We start from the raw sequence: 19,083 nt of genomic DNA on the forward strand, positions 1-19,083 counted from the left end.
GCAGCCCATGGAGTACCACATCGGTGCAGATATTCACCCTGCAGCCCATGGAAGACCTCATGCTGGACCAGGTGGATATGCCCTGAAGGAAACTGCATCCTGTGGAGAGCCCATGCTGCAACAGGCTCCTGACAGGAGCTGTGGCCTGTGGGGGACCCATGCTTGAGCACTCTGTTCCTGAAGGACTGTACCCCATGGAAAGGACCCATGCTGGAGCAGTTCATGAAAAACTGTATCCCATGAGAGGGACCCCGTGCTGGAGCAGGGGAAAACTGTGAGGTGGAAGGAGCATCAAAGTGTTATGAACTGACCATAACCCCCATTTCCCATCCCCCCTCAGTTGCTCAGTAGGGGAGGAGGTAGAAGAGTCAGGAGATTTATTTTCTGTTTTCCATCAGCAGGCTATATCCAGCTGCTTCCTGAGAAGTAGAGTCTCAGTACGTGTAGCAGTTGCTTTGGAATACGAGCTTCTAAATAATGAATGTCCCCACCCCCCTTTCTCTTAGATTTTATTGCTGAGTATGATGTCATATAGTATGGAATATCTCTTTGGTCAGTTCAGGTCAACTGTTCCAGCTATGTCCCCTCCTAAGCTCTTGTCCACTACCAGCTTTTGGAAGAGGGGGATGGAGAGACAACCTTGATGCTGTACAAGTACTGCTCATCAATAGTCAAAACATTGGTGCATTATCAACACCATTCTAACCACAAGTACAAAGCACAGTGCTATATGGGCTGCTATGAGGAAAGTTAACTCCATCCCAGCCAGTCCCAGTACAAAAAGCAGCCCAGATGTTTTGTCTGCTATCTATTAGCAACAAGTTGTCAAATACAACAGTCCTTTATAGCTAGATCCCTTATTTTTTGTGTTAACAGAACATAATAAATGACATGCTTCCTAAAGAAAAGATCACACTGATGAAGAAAATTCAAGAAAGTTGACATAGCAATGAGTAACTGAAAATAGTAAGTAAGGTAGCAGAGCATGTTGCAGATATATAAACAAAATGAAAAGGTCTGTCAGAAATTATATATGTTAAATGAAAAAGAACCATCATTTACCTACATTTCAGTTTCTTCAACATGGTCAACAGCAAATTTAGACCTAACTTCATACATACACTTAGTGTCAATCCATCATAGAATACCCCAATAAAGAAATATTTTGTTATATTTTTCCCTGTCCATTGCCTATCATAAAATGAAGGAATTATCTTAATCTAATTTGTCCATGTGTGTTATAGCTTCTTTTTACTTTAAGGAGATGTATGTGTGGAAAAATACATCCTATCTCACTTCTCTTGGCTGGGTTGTTAGGGGCTGGGTCACTTCTCAGTAATGTCCTGTGGGCTTTGCAGACATCTTTACAAGGGGAAAGGGGAGGAAAATTCTTTAACCAGATTGTGACATCTTTTTCTAGAGTTGGTTGGTGTGAGGTTGTTCTAGTCCTAGCTTCTCAGACAACATTTGATGAAAAAGACAGTCCCTTAAATTGACTAAGAAAGGAGAAGGCCTGAGAAGACAGAACTTGTTATTCTAACCATGTTTTCATAATGGTACCATTGATGATGACCTGGACTTGGGAAGTTTTATCCACTGTATTGAAAACATAGGAATAAGAGGCTTAGGGTTTTTAAAGATTAAGCTTCATATGATTCTTGTATCAAATTGACAGAGTCCAGTAAATTGATTAAAGACAATTTCTCCTGATGACTCAGAGATCATAACAAATATTTTAACAAATAATATTTTATGATTGCCTAATAAAATATGCCTGTTGTCAATCACAAGATAAACTTCTTTCTTACATATTAAAAAAGCCTATATCAAGGAACACATAAAACTAAACATTACATTTTGATACAGAAAAAATCAACTGGAATATTTTTAAAAGAGCTGTGTTCTTCTGTTTTACAGATAAGCAACTGGCACCATTGTTTAAGAAGGCATAATAATTGTTTCTTTAACTACAAAAGAGAGTGTTCTACCAACCCTTTCTTATTTCTTGTGACACATATACCACAGATAAATATCTCAGTAGGTGTTAGTGATTACCTAATAACAAGAAACCCTTGATCAGTGTTCTAAAGATCATTCCCTCTCTTTTCTCCTTTCAGAATGAACCCTGCATCTTTTTATGGAAAAGAAGAAGCTAGAATACCCTTCTGTCTCATCCTTCTTCACTATTATTTCTTAGTCCCAACTTTTCTCACTGATCATGGACCTTACTATGATATTTCTGCTTTCAGAATAAAGGGATTTAATTCACCGAAACCATGAGGATCATTTAATTCTGTTTTCATTTGCTCATAATATATCATGCAATCTCCCATGCAATCAAAATCAAATTGCGAGAGACCCTCTAAACTCCTGATGTTTAGGTTTAGGGAAAAGCTAATAAAAATCAAATTAAATTTTCAGATGCAAAAAGCAATCCTAAGCCACAGAATTCTTTGTTCTACTTTATGTTCATTTCAATTTACTTGAATTTCAGCTTGCTCTAAAGGGACTTAAGGTAGAGGAAGGAACTTTGCATGTTCATGAATTATGTGTTCTAGAGTGGAGAATTTTTAATTTAGTTGTATCATCTTGTGGAGTTACCACTTCATGCAAATACTTTGAAAAATATATCCTATAGAACCTTCAAAGATGCCTTCATTTCTTCAGCAAAGAAAATCTGCACAGGCTGTCAAAATATGCGCCTTAGTTAAGCCTGTATCAGTTCTCTCTAGAAGGATTTGTCTAATGACAGCAGATGCAAACATCTTCATAAGTTCCAACTATTGATTCAAGGTGGTAGAAATAAGATTGCAGTTACACTTTTCATGACCTACTCATTTTAGCTGTTGGACTATTTAATCACAAGCAGATAGCCTATTCTCTCTTTCAGGTTTCTGCATATTTAAGCATTCTTATAATTAACATAGTTAAAATTACATCCCTTGAAATTTTTAAAAGAACTTTCATTTTGCAAAGTCAAGCATTCAAAAATAGACAGTTCAAAAATCTGACTTGTCTGTTGAGTCTGAATTTAGCTTCCTCTAGCATATATATTGTGATACAGCCTTTAATAACTGAATTTCCTTTTCATACCAGATCCGTTCCTCATACAGTTCTGAACAGGTTTTCAGTATTTGTTTCTCTTCTCCAAATCCTTTCTATGGCCACAGGCCTTATTTAATGTATTCTATCAGTGATCTGCTCTTAGTGGGATTTTCCCCTCCCCTTCCCCCCTCCCCCCAGCAGACATTTCTGGGGTTTTCACTGTAATACTGAGTGCATTGCAAATGTTACTCTGGAATACTAGCATGCATTCCTGATACCACCATAAAATTTCTATTTGATAATGGATGCATGGTTCCAACCTGCCCACACACACACACATTAATTGGACACTGAGTTTGTGTTTCTTGTTTTATTTATGCTCATGCTGACATACATTGGAGTAGATTTGCTGAATGCTTGCAACTGCAAACAGGTAGAGCTATGCTTGTACATATAAAAGGCAAAAGAAGGTTGTCTGAATTTATCATTGGATTCAGGTTTCAGCTATGTATGTTCAGCTTATACCTAGACATACATAACTAGTTTTTTGGGTGGAATTCAGCAAGGTCATCACACCCATCTCTGCAGCTGTTCATATTTGGACAGAATCATTTAGGATGCAAATTCTCTGTTACTGATGAAGAAACAAGTCAGAGGTGACAGTTTTTATTAGCTCAGGTGCAGCACTGCATGATTTCAGCTATGCTGGCATGTTCAGAAACAGCATGGCTATTTCTATAATGCCTGTAACAGGATCTGATAAGCCGTTCCTAACTCTGGCTCTCGGGCTACCTATGCACTCTGTTCATGCCATCATATCTGCAGTTGACTTTGGTTCAGCTTGGCTTATTCACTCCAGCTCTTCTGAAATTAAGACAACTCCATTGCTGCTTTCTGTACACTACAGCACTTTTTAGCTCCAGTGGGCTTATTAGGTCAGAGGCATTTGCAAATAAAGGCCAGTATTCTGCCTGACCTAGCAAGCCTTTTTCTTGTCCTTGGAAGGGAGGGCTACAAGGTATCAAGTGGAGAAATGCCTACAGATTCAGTATAGCTGGCGCTGACATGCAGCTAATACATCCTATTAAATCTAAGATGAGTTTTATGGAATTACTCATATTTTCTGTATTATGCTCTGTAGTTATATTTTTGGGTATAGCACCAAATCACAGCTAACTCCATATATTTCTGCTGTTAGCTGCACTAAAGCTAACAAGCCCATTTGGAACCAAGTACCAAGGTAGGTATGTTTTATTTGTTGATATCATGTATAATATCCAGATTATATGAGTTTTTCTGCTAGTTGGAGTGTCTAAATGAACTATTGAGTAAATGAGATCTCACTGTAGTGTAAGGGTCACTCAAATATGCATACGTTGTCTTACCTGAGCCTGAAGTTTAGCCCTGCTATCTCTGGGATACAGCCAATTCCGTTCATAGGCCTGGAATGCTGACTGATGTTTAAAAAGCTTAATTTTTTTCTTTGTGTTCTGTGATTCAGTTTCTGTGGTGTTTGCTTTGTATGGTTTTTTTTTTTCCCATTTTCTATTGCTTATAGAGACAGTGAGATCTTTATAAAAGATCATTCATGTTTTTTTCCAATCATTTCTGTTTTGAGACCTCTTAAATCTTTAATATAGTAGTGCATGATCCACCTCATTGGTTGTGTTGTACATCATCAGTAGCTGAGTTTTGCCAGCAAATTTGAGATCTTTATACTATCAGTAACATCCTGAATCTTTTACTTCACACTGTCAAAAATCATTGCAACAAAAACAAATAGTCAAATTTTAGACAAATTCAAATTAGAGATAAAGTGCAGATTTTTAACAATGATAGTTACTGTCTGTTTTTAATTCAAGTTTTGTTTTTTCCTCTGTAATATAGTTTTTAATCAAATAAGCTATTTGGCTCAATACACAGCCTGTTGCTGAAGCCATCTTCTGTCTACCCCTACAGTTTCTCTTCACACAAATATGACCCCTATCTCTTCCTCTAGTTTTCATCTCTCTTACTTTGTCCTTTCCTCCTGCATTCAGCTAATCTTCCAGCTTCCATTTTTCTTTCTCCCTCTACTCCTCTGCAACTTTCAATGCTTCTGTCCTTGCCACATTCTCTCCTGTTGTGCATATCACCCTATGAGTCAGACCCTCCAATGACTTTCTTCTCTGCATATATGTCCCACTTCACCCTCTCCTTCCCAAACCCTCTTGTAACACTCCCACATGCAAACAGACCCCATTTCTTCTTCCTCTCCTGTTTCTTTACTCTTATACGTTCATGTGTGGCTCTGCCTTCCTCTTATTTGCTGCATGATTTCCATCTGCGAGGATATTAAGAGAACAGGGAGAACAGTCAGATTCCTCTGTTGGGGAACAGATGATGATTAAAAATTTCTTTCAGCTCAGAGCTGCTCTTTCTGATGGAACAAAACCAAAGCCCTGTTATACAGTCTTTTTTAATTGTAATATTTGCGAGTAGAATTTGATTTTTATCTTTTCAAATATTTTAGGCTTTAACAAAACTATATTTTGTATCAAGACTATACAAAAAAAAGTATATTTCATCCACTGGCAAGCAGACAAAACAAATAGACAGTCTTTTGGAAATTTGAATGAAACCAATCAAATATAAAAATGTAGACAAAGCATTTTGATAGCTACAAGATCTTTATATGTAATGTTATTTCCTTAGTTTTATTTATTGGTATTCCTTCATATTCTTATTTTTTGCTTTGCCTAAAAACAACTTTTAAATAAAAATATTAATGTGTCTTCATTTGGAGATAAATGTTCATTGGTTTTCTTTAGACTAAAAAAAATTGTTCTACATGTATGTGTCACATGGATCATTGCTACTTTCTTATCATGAGTATCTTTTAAGGTTATTGATTTTTTTAATATTTTTTTAAATTATATAGTCCAATTGCAGGAATTAATGTAACCAATAGAAGACTTCATGAAAGGGGAAGGTGATTTTCATTTTAATTAATTTCTTAAATAAGTTGTATCTATACACTCATATTCACAGAGGACAATAGATGCTGGCTGTTGAGTTCTTGCTATGATTTCTGGGTTCCTCTTAACTAGTGATCACAGGCTGGGTTTTAGACAGGCCTTTATGCCTTTTGGGAGTCAGTAGTTGCTGTGGTAGGATCATTGGCTTCAGACTAGCTTATCTGACCCACCTTAAATCTTAGGCAAGGTTGCAGACCATTGTCAATATTTAACTCATTTTGAATATATTATGTTGACAGTGCATCTTCCTGTTAACAGGAAGAGTAACAGCACATATAATGTGTTGTAACCTTGTTATCCAATTTTATTGGCATGCAGATCTTGGGCTGAGTCATCTGTGTTGTGGTCTCATCACAAGTTTTCTGCTAACAAGTCATCTGCATTGTGGTCCTGGTGTAAGCAATATCTTCTCAGTGTTTACCTGTTTTATTGCTGCTAAACATATCCATGGCTCCCAGTGCATGACATTCTTTCAGATCTTGATCTTTTCTTCCATCTTTTGCTTTTACAAGCATGCATTTCCATTCATACTTCATTAATACCAATGTTAATATTAGTATTGCAAAACTTTACATTATTATAGCAGCTTTTATTTAGTTTGCTTAGCAGAAGTTTTAACTCGGTTTTGCAACAGTAATACAATTATTTATATCTGTAGGTACGTGAAAAAACTGGGGTTTATTTACAATTTCTGCTACTACTTACTTATGTTATTTTAAAAATACTGGTGAAAGTACTGCATTACACACAAATGTTCCATTACTTGAAAAGTGAAAATTAACTATGTTGAGGAAAGTGACAACTTTAGCATTTCTGAAGTCTTACATTTTTATAGTTTGCCAAATAGATGTTTACATTTTTTAAAAGTATTTTCTAGAATTGCTACAGATGCCTTTTTAATGTTTAGAATTCATAGTTTTAAGTAGCTGTGTTTGGCTGTATTCTGTTGATAATACATAATGCTTTAAGGTGCAAGGCAATAAAGTAAATGTTAATTTCTTGACTTCAGACAGTCTGTATGAATCCTCAAATTTCTAAATACTTAGAAGTGCATATAAAAATAATTTTAATATTATTATTAAAGCTTATAAAACAGGTATGAGTATTGAATCATGGAACTCATCTGTGTTAGGTGACCATTCAGTGGTACTGCCAGAAGCATGCTGAGTCCAAGTGATTACCGTCTGTAAAAAGAATAAGTGAACTCTTTAAACAAATTTCTGCTTAATATGGTTGTTATTTAAAAAAGGAACTTCTACTTTTTAATTTTTTATATATATATGAATATATATATGTTTCCCATCATAATTTTATAACTATATTTTAATTAAGTATAAATATTGGTATTAGACTAATTACAAGACTGTCTAGAACATGTGGATAAGTACCATTTTAGGCACCAGCTCAAGAGAACACTGAAGTATATATTTACAGTTGATCATAAATGCCTTAAGTTAGAGATTACCATAATATTTTGTAAACTTATTTAGCATATTTCATTGCTGTTTCCTGTTTTTTATTGTGTTCTCATTCATCATAGAAAGTTTTTTGGTCTTGGAAAAAAGTAGATTCTTTTTGCTTTCCACATTAAGTGAACTGTTATATGGCGAAAAAATATTACATAAAATTTATGCTATAAATCATGAGCATGACAGGGAGATGCTGATGTAATATTTTTGCTTAAAATTTTGCTTATTTCATTTTTATTAACAGCTATGAAATCTAAGATTATGTTTTGACACTATATGCTGCAAATAGTGAATTACTGCTTTTATAGTAAAACTTGTTTTAAGAAGTAAATAAAGATATTTAACTAGAGTTCTATACTGAAGGGCTTGTAGTGAAATCCTCTTTAGTTTTGAAGATATTCCTGTGGACGGTTTCTTGTGAAGATGAATAGATGAAACACGGGCCACAATAGATTGTAAAAGTCAGAATTTGCTAGTAAGAGCAATTTTGTTAGACAGTCAGTTAAGCTTATGTTTGTGTTACAGTGATGAGAATAAACAGATTTAACCTGAAATGACATAACATATATTTTGTACAGTATACAATGGAAATCACTTTTTTTAATTCCATGTATAACTAACAGTGCTTTCAAGTCAAGGTTGAACAGAGTATCTAAAAGACATTTTCATGACCTTTATTGATTAACAAATACCAGTAAACAGAACTACTAAAAAAACATGACCTTGGTGAGTTTTTTTCCCTATTGTGTTTTTGAGACATTAGAATTACTAAACTATATTTTGATGATAAACATAAAATATACTGTATACAACTGAGGTATACTGTGCTATTTTTTCTGAAAAATATAGAAATTCATGCAGTGCATGTCAAGCACTGAAGATAAATTAGCAAGTCTAAATCACCTGATTAAAATTAGGATCTTAATCTGCTTGCTTAAGCATATTAGAAAGGAATTATATACAATTTTTCAATTAAAAGTCCTTGCAAGGCAAGGCTTGCAAGGCAGTTATTGCTCTGATGGCCTGGAACCTGGTTCTGACAGGACCCTGAGGTGTTCCTGTCTCATGGGACCAAAATTCATGCATCCTCCAGCATATGATTAATGCATTTATGTGATGTGAGTTTCAATATTGAAAACTGGCTGATTCTGGTTAGTTGTTTTTTAAGATGACCTTACAGGGCTTTTTTTGTAAGCTGCCTTGTTTTACTCTTCCCATACAAGCAATGCCATAATTTGTCAGCACTGGAAGAATTTCACATTCGTGTAGACATATAATCATACTTATTAAAAGACGATTCCTATGTACTGAAGATGATTCCTATGTATGAGCAGTGAGTGCTCAGTATATAAACAATAATTTTAGTCAGCTCTAAATGTAATATTGCTTGTGTGTGTGTATATGAGGGAATGCTTAAAAATTATTTTTAACTGTCTGCTGTAATCAGAACAATTCTGTTTACATGTGGAAGAAATGACACCTATTTCAATGGAGTGGTCATCTTCCTTCTCCCTAGCTATATCTACTTTTTGTCAGTTACTAGACTGGATCAATAACCTCTCAGATTGTGTCATAGAGTATTACTTGTGAGAGAATTGCTGTAGTCAGTTCAGTGCAAAATGAAAAGAAACAAAGTCTGGAACAATGGCTGGCTATAAATTAACAAGTAATTATTGTGACATGGAAAGCTATACTATGTTTTTTTGGCATTGCAGTGTTTATATAATGTCTCCCATGTTTATCTTTGTGCTAGATCACTTTTTCTGAAACTATTTTGCAAATGCAGATTCCCTTTTGGGAATCCTTTATGCTGACACCTTCCCCTCCTCAGACAAGATGGTAGCAAGTTAGTTCCTCCAAGGCAGAAGACCGAAGTCCCAGTAATAATTGTTTGCCTTTAATTGTCAGCAGTTAATATTGGCAGTTAATATTGTCCAAGAAGTAAAATTTGTAACCTTTCCAAAAGCTTCAGTGTAGAGTTTGAGAAACACTACTACAAATGATCAATTACAAATCAATTACTTTAATGTATATAAACCTACAAGTAGAAACTAATTACTTTATTCACAATTATAATAGACCCTTCTAGCAACCATTCTGTAATTAGAACTACATTTATCAGAAATTATCAGTTGTTTTTGTCAATACTTTTCATATAAATGTGTATTTAATGTATACTAGTGAAGATTTTTAATATAACAAAACCACAGGTTTTGCTTAACTTCTGATATACTTTGTGCAGTTTTCACTTTTAAGCACTTAATATTTAAGGGAGCTTAGGGAAACTACATCTGGTGATTCCTTCCTTTTTCTTAAATTAACTTCAGACTGATAGGTTGAGGAGAATAGCTGATAGCTGCATTTTGTTTGGTCTTGCATCCCTAATAATAGATACAATACTGACATTTCTCTCTCTTGTCTCATTGTCTGTCTGTCTGTCTGTTTCTCTAGGAGGAGATTTCCTGTCCTTTTTAAGAAAAAAGAAGGATGAGCTAAAACCCAAACAGTTAGTGAAATTTTCACTAGATGCTGCTTCTGGTATGGCATATCTTGAAGCTAAAAACTGTATACATAGGTAAGGAAGTAATTTATTTTCAGTATTGTAATTTTGATCACTTGAACTGCTAGCAAGTTAAATGTATAGTGGCAATGAATTTTAGTGTCAATGAATCATAGCAATCTATGCATCTTAAGTCCTCCCTGAAATTTTAAGATACTTGCATAGCCAATACAGAAGTTAAGGTATGTTTGTAGTGTGTTTCAGGGAAATCCACCGATATCTCAGATGATCAAGGGAGAGAAGCTGGAGTTCTATATATTAAAACATTATTAATTGTCTTGACTGCTTTCTCTGCAATATTGAAGATGATCAGGTCTTATGCTTTTGGGGTACATTATATTCCTTATTGTTATTTCTTCCACAGATTGACTCTGTTCTGTAGCTGCTTAACTCTGTGTATCAAAGGGAATGTAAATTTTTCTTTAAAAAAAAATAAATTAAAATTATCTCAAAATAACACAGTATATAACCCATATGGCTAAAATATGAGACAGAAACATGATGATAATCCCCTTTCCAGAGGAAATTATAAAATAACATTTTCATTTATAATACTGATTATTTCCAGTTTGCTTTTTTAAACATTTGTAGCTAAACTCTGTGCCACTTAACTTAAAAAATCAGCCCATTTCATATTAGCAAAGTTCTAATGAGAGCTGAACAGCATTTCTCTTAGGTTTTTATCACAACTGAGTTGTTCTACATGCTGCCGGTCAAGAAGTAGGTTTATCTTTAAACATATTCTTCCAACAAGAATAAGTTTAAAACCTATTTATAAAATATTATAGTATTATTGTAAGTATCATTTATATGTTTTTACTAGATTTTTTTGTGTTTGACTTGATTTAAGGATACTTAAATAAAATAGTTATGCTGTTTATAAATTATTCTGAAGAACAAATTAATTGAAACACTTCTGCTAGATCATAATATATAAGTAGAACTGAAGAAAAAAACCCCATACTTACTATGTAAAACTGTAGAATATTCCATATAGGAAATCCCAGAAAAGTATTCTAAGCAACATGGGGGAAAATATAATTAAAGTCACAGCATTCTGTCATGGTAGAATGCATTTTTGCCTGACTCTGTTAAGAAAATAATGGCATACAAATCAAATCAATTAACAGCATTAGTGATTTTTACTATCCTCACAAACACTGTAGTATTTACTCATTTCTTTAACTGTTGTATCCATGTTTGATGAGAAGGGCCTATTTAGATCTCATGTTCTTAGAAAATAAAATAAAGGGGAAAAGAAATATGTAAACTATATTGGAAGTGTATTGTGTTATGTCTTACTTGGTAATTATGATTACTGAAAAAGAGTACTGCATTTATTCATTAAATGGTAATGTGACACCTGTAAAATATAAACAATTTTAGAAACAATTATTTTTTGAGAAGTGCTATTTCCCCTTCCTCCCCCTTTAAATTCTGTAAAAAGCATTCTGTTGCTCATCTGTCTTAATTAGTACTGGTCTAGTTAGTATGGCCTCAAAATACCTGTGAGACAGATACTGGCAGTTAGCATTGAATAGGAATAGATATTTTTCTGCTATTTAGAGTAAACTTTAAAGACTCACTTATAATACTACTCATTACATCAAGTGCTGTCTCTCAACTATATTATATCCATGATGGCTTGTGGATGAATTGTATAGTGATTGTGCTAAAACAGCTTATGATAATGGTTAATATCCTTTTTTAATTGCTATTTTCCTCTAACTTCTGTCTTCATAAGTTTTTTGTTATTGTTTGTTTTAAAGGTATATTTGAAAAGAATAATTTGCATTTCAAATAATCCATTTCAGAGAGAACATGTATGTAGCAAAGTCTTACCTTATGAGGGTTTCATTATGATAAATTTAGAAAGCTGAATGCAAATATGTCATGTGGGTCTAAAGCCAGGAAATAGAACTGTAATATAATTTTCTGTTTTCTTAGTACTGCAGACTTTGCCAGTGCACACAGCCTGGGTTACACATACTGTGGTATACATGGGGGGAAAAAGGTCTTTCCCTTTTGTTTACCTTTTAACTTTCAGATTCACAAAAACTGTTTATTATTATCATGGATTATCACAGAAGTTTATGATAGAGAGCTGCCACTTTCCTTTAAAGGCAGAAACAAAATTTTTAATAAACATATTCTGGAGAAAGTTGCGGTTTCAAAACATAACCAAGTAGTCAAATAATATCTTCAGGAACACTGCTTACTTTTATGAAACACAGTTTAATAAATCAAAATATGCATTTCCAGTATTATTTTAACACTCTTATTTTCTAGGATATTTAAGATTTTTCAGACTACTATGGTTGAGCATAGTGTATGCTTATATTTATGAGCTAATTTTCTGAATTTGATAGGAAAATATAATGAAAAAAATTGAATTATGATGACAAACAACCAAGTTTAGTGATTTTTAGTAGTAATGCTATAGGCACTACATAATTATTGGGGCTTTTTTGATTTACTAACACAAGTTAATTGGCAAATGCTCACTCTAGGAAAGTATCTCATGAAATTTTAAAATATGTTTTACCAAAGACTAAATTGCATTTTATTAAGATCAGCATACATAAAATTTTCTAGGTATGTTCTCTGTTTGAAATGTTGAGGAGCTTGAACATTTGCCCAGTATTTCTGGCCACCCTGGGGAATGATTGGAGATCCTGTTGTCTAGAAACCTTGGATATGTCTGCCACAGAAGTACAGAATGTTTATTACTTGCTATGTACTTTGAACCTATTGCACACTACTGAGTGCAGCACTCTGGTGCTATGCTGTGATTATATTAAATACAAGAGTGACAGACTACCAGGGAAAAGTCACACTCTCTAATGTTTTGTAAGAAAGCTCTTAGGTATATAGGACTCATCCTCATTAGAGTTTCAGCCACTCCTTACTTGAGCACTGAAGGTGCAACTGTGTGACTGTATGGTCTGTACAAGGAATATGGGAGACCTTGTTCCCTCCTTTATGGGTCAGGTAAAACAATGATGCAATCTAGTCATGGGTAAATTTAATGTTGAGACTGTGTAGATTAGAATGGAACAACTTAATTTATACTAGGAAGAAGATTTAGCATTATGAAAAAAAGAAAAAAAACATTTTAAAAGAACAAGAAACACTTGTTTGTCAGAAAATTCATCAACTAAAAGTAGTTCCTTAGAGAAAACAAAAAAGGTAAGAAAATTAGAGAGAAAAAAGACTAAGCAGCAGAGTTATTACTTTTTTTTTAATTAACAGTCAAAAAGCTGTTACTGTTTTAGCCAAGAAAAAAGGACCTTAAATAATACTTAATTAGAAGTGGCTTCTGTTGTGTAGGTTGCAATAAAAAAGTTGTTTTGCTACTATGCTATGCAGTACCCCTATTTGTTTTAAAAATCTGTTTGGAACCCTTGTGTAGGGTTTGTTTGTTGGGGGTTTGGGGTTTTTTTTAGTAATTTAGGTGACATTTATAGTAGCATGTGCATTTCGTTTGCTATTAATGTGAAACTAAGACTGCTCAGCAGCTTCTTAAAATTATTTTCATGCCACTTTTTAGTTATAGTACACTGGCTATACTTAGTTTTTATATTTTAAAGTTATATTTAAATTTGAACTGGATTTTTAAAATTGCCAATTCAGTCATGCTTTTGCTTAGTCTTTCAGCAGTTGAGACAGTGCAACAACTAATCTGCTCTCTGTTTTCTATTTTCATGTGTGCTATGGTGTTTTAGTAGGTGCAGATATAAAGTTTAAATTTGTCAGGCTTAGGACACTTAATGTACATGAATGATTCTTTGATCTGCATTTTCATCTCATCTAGATTCCAGGAAGCACTAGGTTTTTGCTCTCTCTTTGTGCTAATTAAAGAGCAGAAATCAGCGGGCTTAAATAAGGAAAGCTGCATGAATAAATGTTATTAAAAGAAATAAAACGAGTGGTTAAAGATATACAAAAGTATGCAGTTATTTCATCTCCATTTAATTGTTTGACAAATTGTTTCTTGCTTTCAGTTTTAAAACATGCCATTGTTTATATGGTTCCATTTTTTTTCTCTTAAATAGAAACACAAAATTAGCATAGAGATGTGATGATAATTTATGTTATCATTCTGAGTGATAATCTCATGGGTCAATAAAGACAGTTTAATAAGTGAAGGAGAAAAAGCAAGTGATGCAAAGGCAATCACTCACTACCTCCCACCAGCAGACCAATGCCCAGCTAATCTCTGAGAAACAGCTACTCTATAAAAAATCTTCCCTTCCACCACCCCCCCTCCAGTTTTATTGCTGAGCATGACATTATATGGTATGGAATATCAATTTGGTCAGTTCAGGTCAGCTGTCCTGGCTGTGTCCCCTCCCAATCTCTTGTTCACCCCAGCCTACTCCCTGAGGGGGCAGAGTGAGAAAGAGAGAAGGCCTTGACACTGTGCAAGCACTGTTCAGAAATAGCTAAAACATTGGTGTGTTATCAACACTGGTTTAGTCACAAATATAAAACACAGCAACATACAGGCTGTTATGAAGAAAATTAACTCCATCCCAGCCACACCCAGTAAAATCTCCACCCTTTAATTCCATACCATTTGCATCATGTTCAGGTCCTACAGTATTCAATACATTCTCATCAACCACCACCACACCCTTCCTTGTCCTTTGACATATGCACAGGTATCATTCCCTTAGTCTATAGGGCCATCCCCATTCAAATGTCCATTTGGTTCATTTAGTCCATGACTTGGGCTCCATCTGTTGCAATGGTCATTCAGAACAGAAAAGATGGTGTATTGTGTTGGGATTGTTGGGAGCTGAATCAGCTCAGGTTGCATCACTGCTGCACTTGCTTGGTTCCTTATGAGGTTCATCCTCCATTGGTTCAGAAGGCTCCTGCTGTAGTACTTCTAACATACAACTATGGCATTGTACAACTCAAATCATGGGTTATTTTCACCAATGGACCCTTTCTGACCCCTATTTTTCCTCACACTGCACGTATAGGAGCTTCTAGGTTTGAGTTAGGTGCGCTGGCTCATTTCATGTTCTCCCTGTGGTCATGCAGATAAAACCAAGGGCTCATGATTCCCTTTCCTTTGATAGGAAAAGACAGACTCCATGCAACACGATAGCTGAGATGCTGGCCTGTATGGGTGAGGAGGAAGATCTGTTGGAACAGTTGATATAGCTGAGACAGGTCTGTAGGGTTGGGGAGGAAGAGAGATTAGAGAATCTAATTGCTGGAGCTGTCAGGCTAGTCTATCCACATTTGGTGCCTCAATCTGTCCAATCTATTATTACTAGGGTTCTGGCGTATAACATTGGTACATTCCATACACCTTCCACCACATGAACCACATGCACTGGACATCATCCAGATCTTTGGAGGCCTGGTTGTTGTCCAGGTTGCTGTAGATTACCTCCACCACCGCTAATTCCCTCAGATACTGGACACCTCCCTTTGCGATAGAGTATTTGCCTTGACAGTTTACAAGATCTTCCTTGAAGGGATACCTTGCCTTCATGCTTGACAGGAGCTGCCTCTAGAGGCTGTGGATTGTCGCCCTTCTTCCGATTCCTTTGTTGTTTCCCAAGTGCCTAGTGATGGATCCCAGCTGCCAGTCTTCATTACTCTCTAATTCCTGACTGTTGGTGCCAATAACCCAGCATCAGAGCAACCAGGTGATAATTTTCTGGTCTCAATGATGGCTGTAATCTTTCCATATATCTTGCAGCTCACTCAGGGATAGTGACTGGGTGGTTTCTGATGTGTTTGATTTCTGTCTCTTCCCTCTCTTGTTCTTTCAGATGTTCTGCTGCAGAACAGGCTGCCTCTTCTGATTCTTCTTCCTGTTCCCTCTCAGGAGGAGCTTCTTCCTCCCTTACTAAACAAGTCGACTTCCACTTCCATTGTTTCTTGAATATAGGAGCAACTGTTATAGTTGATGGTTGGGTCTCAGATTCTGTTTGTAAGGCCTCATATCCAGAGACCATCTCACCTACACATACACAAGCTCTGTAGGTGCAGGCCAGACCCCCGCACAGTGTAAGAAGTTGTATCTCTTTGGTATAGGCAGGGCATCCTTTCTTCAAGTGTTCTGCCACTTCAACAGGACTCCATGCCTGTTGGGGAGTTAAGTCCCACACCATTGGAAGTGAAAACTGGTCTAGGCTCCTGCCCAAATTCTCCATGCACCTTGCCACCCATGATCAGACTATCTCAGAGCACATCCCTGTGTGTCATTCCCAACTAGTTGGTTAACCTTAGGAAAAACTGAAATCATTCACGACACACACCAATATGAGCATTCTGGGATGTTCAAGAAACTGAAGACCGTTGTAACAAGGCAGAAGCATCTACCCCAGAGAGGAAGGGGGAGGTGCCTTTATCATAGCTCTCCCAGGTAAAGCAAAACAGAGTGATAAACAGCACAGCAAACAGCAAAAGCCAAAAGCAGCCATTAACAAGCCCTGGATTTTTATGCACAGCAAGAGCGGGAGAACATCACGGAGCAGGTGAGGGAACAAATAAGCCAGTGTCATGAACAAACAAGTCAACATTGCAAACAGCAACAGCAATTAACAGATAAACAGGTCTAACAATTATAAATTCAGTCTAGTGCACTCTGATCAAATTTGTCTTTATCTCCAACCTCTCAAGCCCTGCTAGCATCTAAGCCCCCACCCAGTCACTTGGTCACTCCCTTGCAGTAGGATGGGGGAGAGAACCAGAAGTGCAAAACCAAGAAAAACTCATGGGTTGAGATAAAGATAGTTTAATAAGTGAAGGAAAAAAGAGAAAAAAATCAAATGATGCAAAGGCAGTCATTCACTACCTCGCACCAGCAGATTGATGCCCAGCCAATCTCCAAGCAACAGCTACCTTGTAAAAACTCCCACACACACCCCCCTTTTATTGCTGAACATGACATTATATAGTATGGAATATCCCTTTGGTCAGTTAAGATCAGCTATCCTGGCTGTGTCCCCTCCCAATCTCTTGCTCACCCCAGCCTATTCCCCGAGGGGGCAGAGTGAGAAAGAGAGAAGGCCTTGACACTGTGCAAGCACTGTTCAGAAATAGCTAAAACATTGGTGTGTTATCAACACTGTTTTAGTCACAAATCCAAAACACAGCAACATACAGGCTACTATAAAGAAAGTTAGCTCCATCCCAACCACACCCACTACAATAAGGTTAGCATAGACATGTGATAATCTCTGGTTCAATAAGCATTTATGACTGATCCTTTCCAGTATTTGATTGCATATGTTGAATGCATCTGTCCATAATTTACTTTTAGATCCCAAAGCAACCCTGTGACAATACAGGAGAAAAGATGAAGGTATGTTATACAGAGAATTTGAATATATGTTGTTTTATTTTGCCCTCTCCTTACCCACCATCATCTCTTAATGAAAATAAATCAAATTATTATTGAGTAAAATATTTTAACATCAATAGAAGCAGTTATATTTTTTTCTGTTTTTATTATTTGATAGTCAGTAAAACTTCATAAAATCAAAGGAACAGTTAGGTTTTGAAAATATTATTTCTGTATGAATTTTTCCAGTTGTATCTACAAGTAAAACATATATGATTCTAATTGAAACTAGCAGAAATACTTTTTTCTTTTAATTACTTTGCGCATTAACAGTGTTTTGTACAGTTCCACTGTTTTACTTGAGAAGTAAATTGATTTTTCCCATGGAAGGGGTTTACAAACAAATTAAGAACCAGCTTACTTTTTAAAATAATGTAAACAAAATTCAAGATGAATTATTATAAATATGCTATTATAAAAGTTTGAATCTTAAAAGTAGTCAATTAATAAACATTCCCAGAGCCAGTTTTTCACTGAAGTTTTCATCAATATCCTTCAACTATTCCTTTGCCAGATATAGCATAAAGTTGGTATCAGATTCAAATTACTTATTTTCCTTATAGACACCATACATGTGAGAAGATGAGTACTATCGTGGCTTAACCACAACCAGCAACTAAGCACCACACAGCCACTCACTCATTCCTCCCCCAGTGGGTTGGGGGAGACAATCAGAAGAATAAAATTGAGAAAATTCATGGGTTGAGATAAAGACAATTTAATAGGTAAAGCAAAAGCTGCACACACAAGCAAAGTAAAACAAGGAATTCATTCACTGCTTCCCATCAGCAGGCCATTTGGTGGGTTGGAGTGAGAAGTAGAAAAGGCCTTGAGTCTGTGTAAGCACTGCTCAGCAATAACTAAAACAACCCTGTATTATCAACACTGTTTCCAGCACAAATCCAAAACATAGCCCCATACTAGTTACTATGAAGAAAATTAGCTATACCCCAGCGAAAACCTGCACTAGTACAAACAGCAATCAATGTATATTCCTTACTCAGGCTTTCCTTTCAGTCACTAGAGTTAATGTTCTGAAAGCCTCTCATATCTTGAATTAAAGACTTATTCAATGGTAAAATGATTGAGTTCTGTGGTCCAGTTCTTCCATATATTTATTCAAATTACTACTGCTTCTTTTTTTTGTATTCTGTGGCGAGATGATCAAGCTCTTTGATCCAGTTCTTCCATATCATTATTCATATTACTACTGCTTCTTTTTTACTTAGTCTGAATCTTTTCTTTCTCCCTGGACTAGTGGTTCAGTTGCTACACAAAGAATGTGTTCCTATTCAGCTTAGTGTAGATCCTGTTCAGTTTAGTATATTGGTAGGGATCTAACTATCTTGGGAAATCGGAGGTGACGGTTTGAACTCCAAAGTTGAGCAGGTATCCTTCCTAAGTTGGTGGAGGAACTTCCCTGCTTGATTTCTGTACCTTATCTTGTAGAAGATAGGAGCTAAATACATGTCTGTGCCTAGTGCCTCATTTTGGCTGACTCCAAGCAATTCAGTAGAATAGCTGTTTTATTTCTGTTCTAAAGTACCTTATTGTCCTCAAGCACAACATGATTCTTTGAATACTACATTTCCTCCTGGGGCAGAAAGTGTGTAGAAGTTG

General features: G+C 35.7%; 1 protein-coding gene across 3 annotated transcripts in view; it reads left to right on the plus strand.

Moving 5' to 3' along the window:
• The window catches only part of LOC121080550 (tyrosine-protein kinase Fer-like), a 217,443-nt gene that overhangs the window by 162,519 nt on the left and 35,841 nt on the right, over positions 1 to 19,083 (plus strand). For 2 of the 3 annotated variants that reach the window (XM_040578635.1, XM_040578636.1), the window contains one exon: positions 9,983 to 10,106. In XM_040578635.1, the coding sequence (XP_040434569.1) occupies positions 9,983 to 10,106 (124 nt within the window). Of the gene's footprint in view, positions 1 to 4; positions 2,257 to 9,982; positions 10,107 to 19,083 lie in introns of those variants that run through there. The other variant, XM_040578637.1, reaches the window with a different exon arrangement.

This window comes from Falco naumanni, chromosome W (assembly GCF_017639655.2).
Source record: "Falco naumanni isolate bFalNau1 chromosome W, bFalNau1.pat, whole genome shotgun sequence".
In the NCBI taxonomy this organism is placed as follows: Eukaryota; Metazoa; Chordata; class Aves; order Falconiformes; family Falconidae; genus Falco; species Falco naumanni.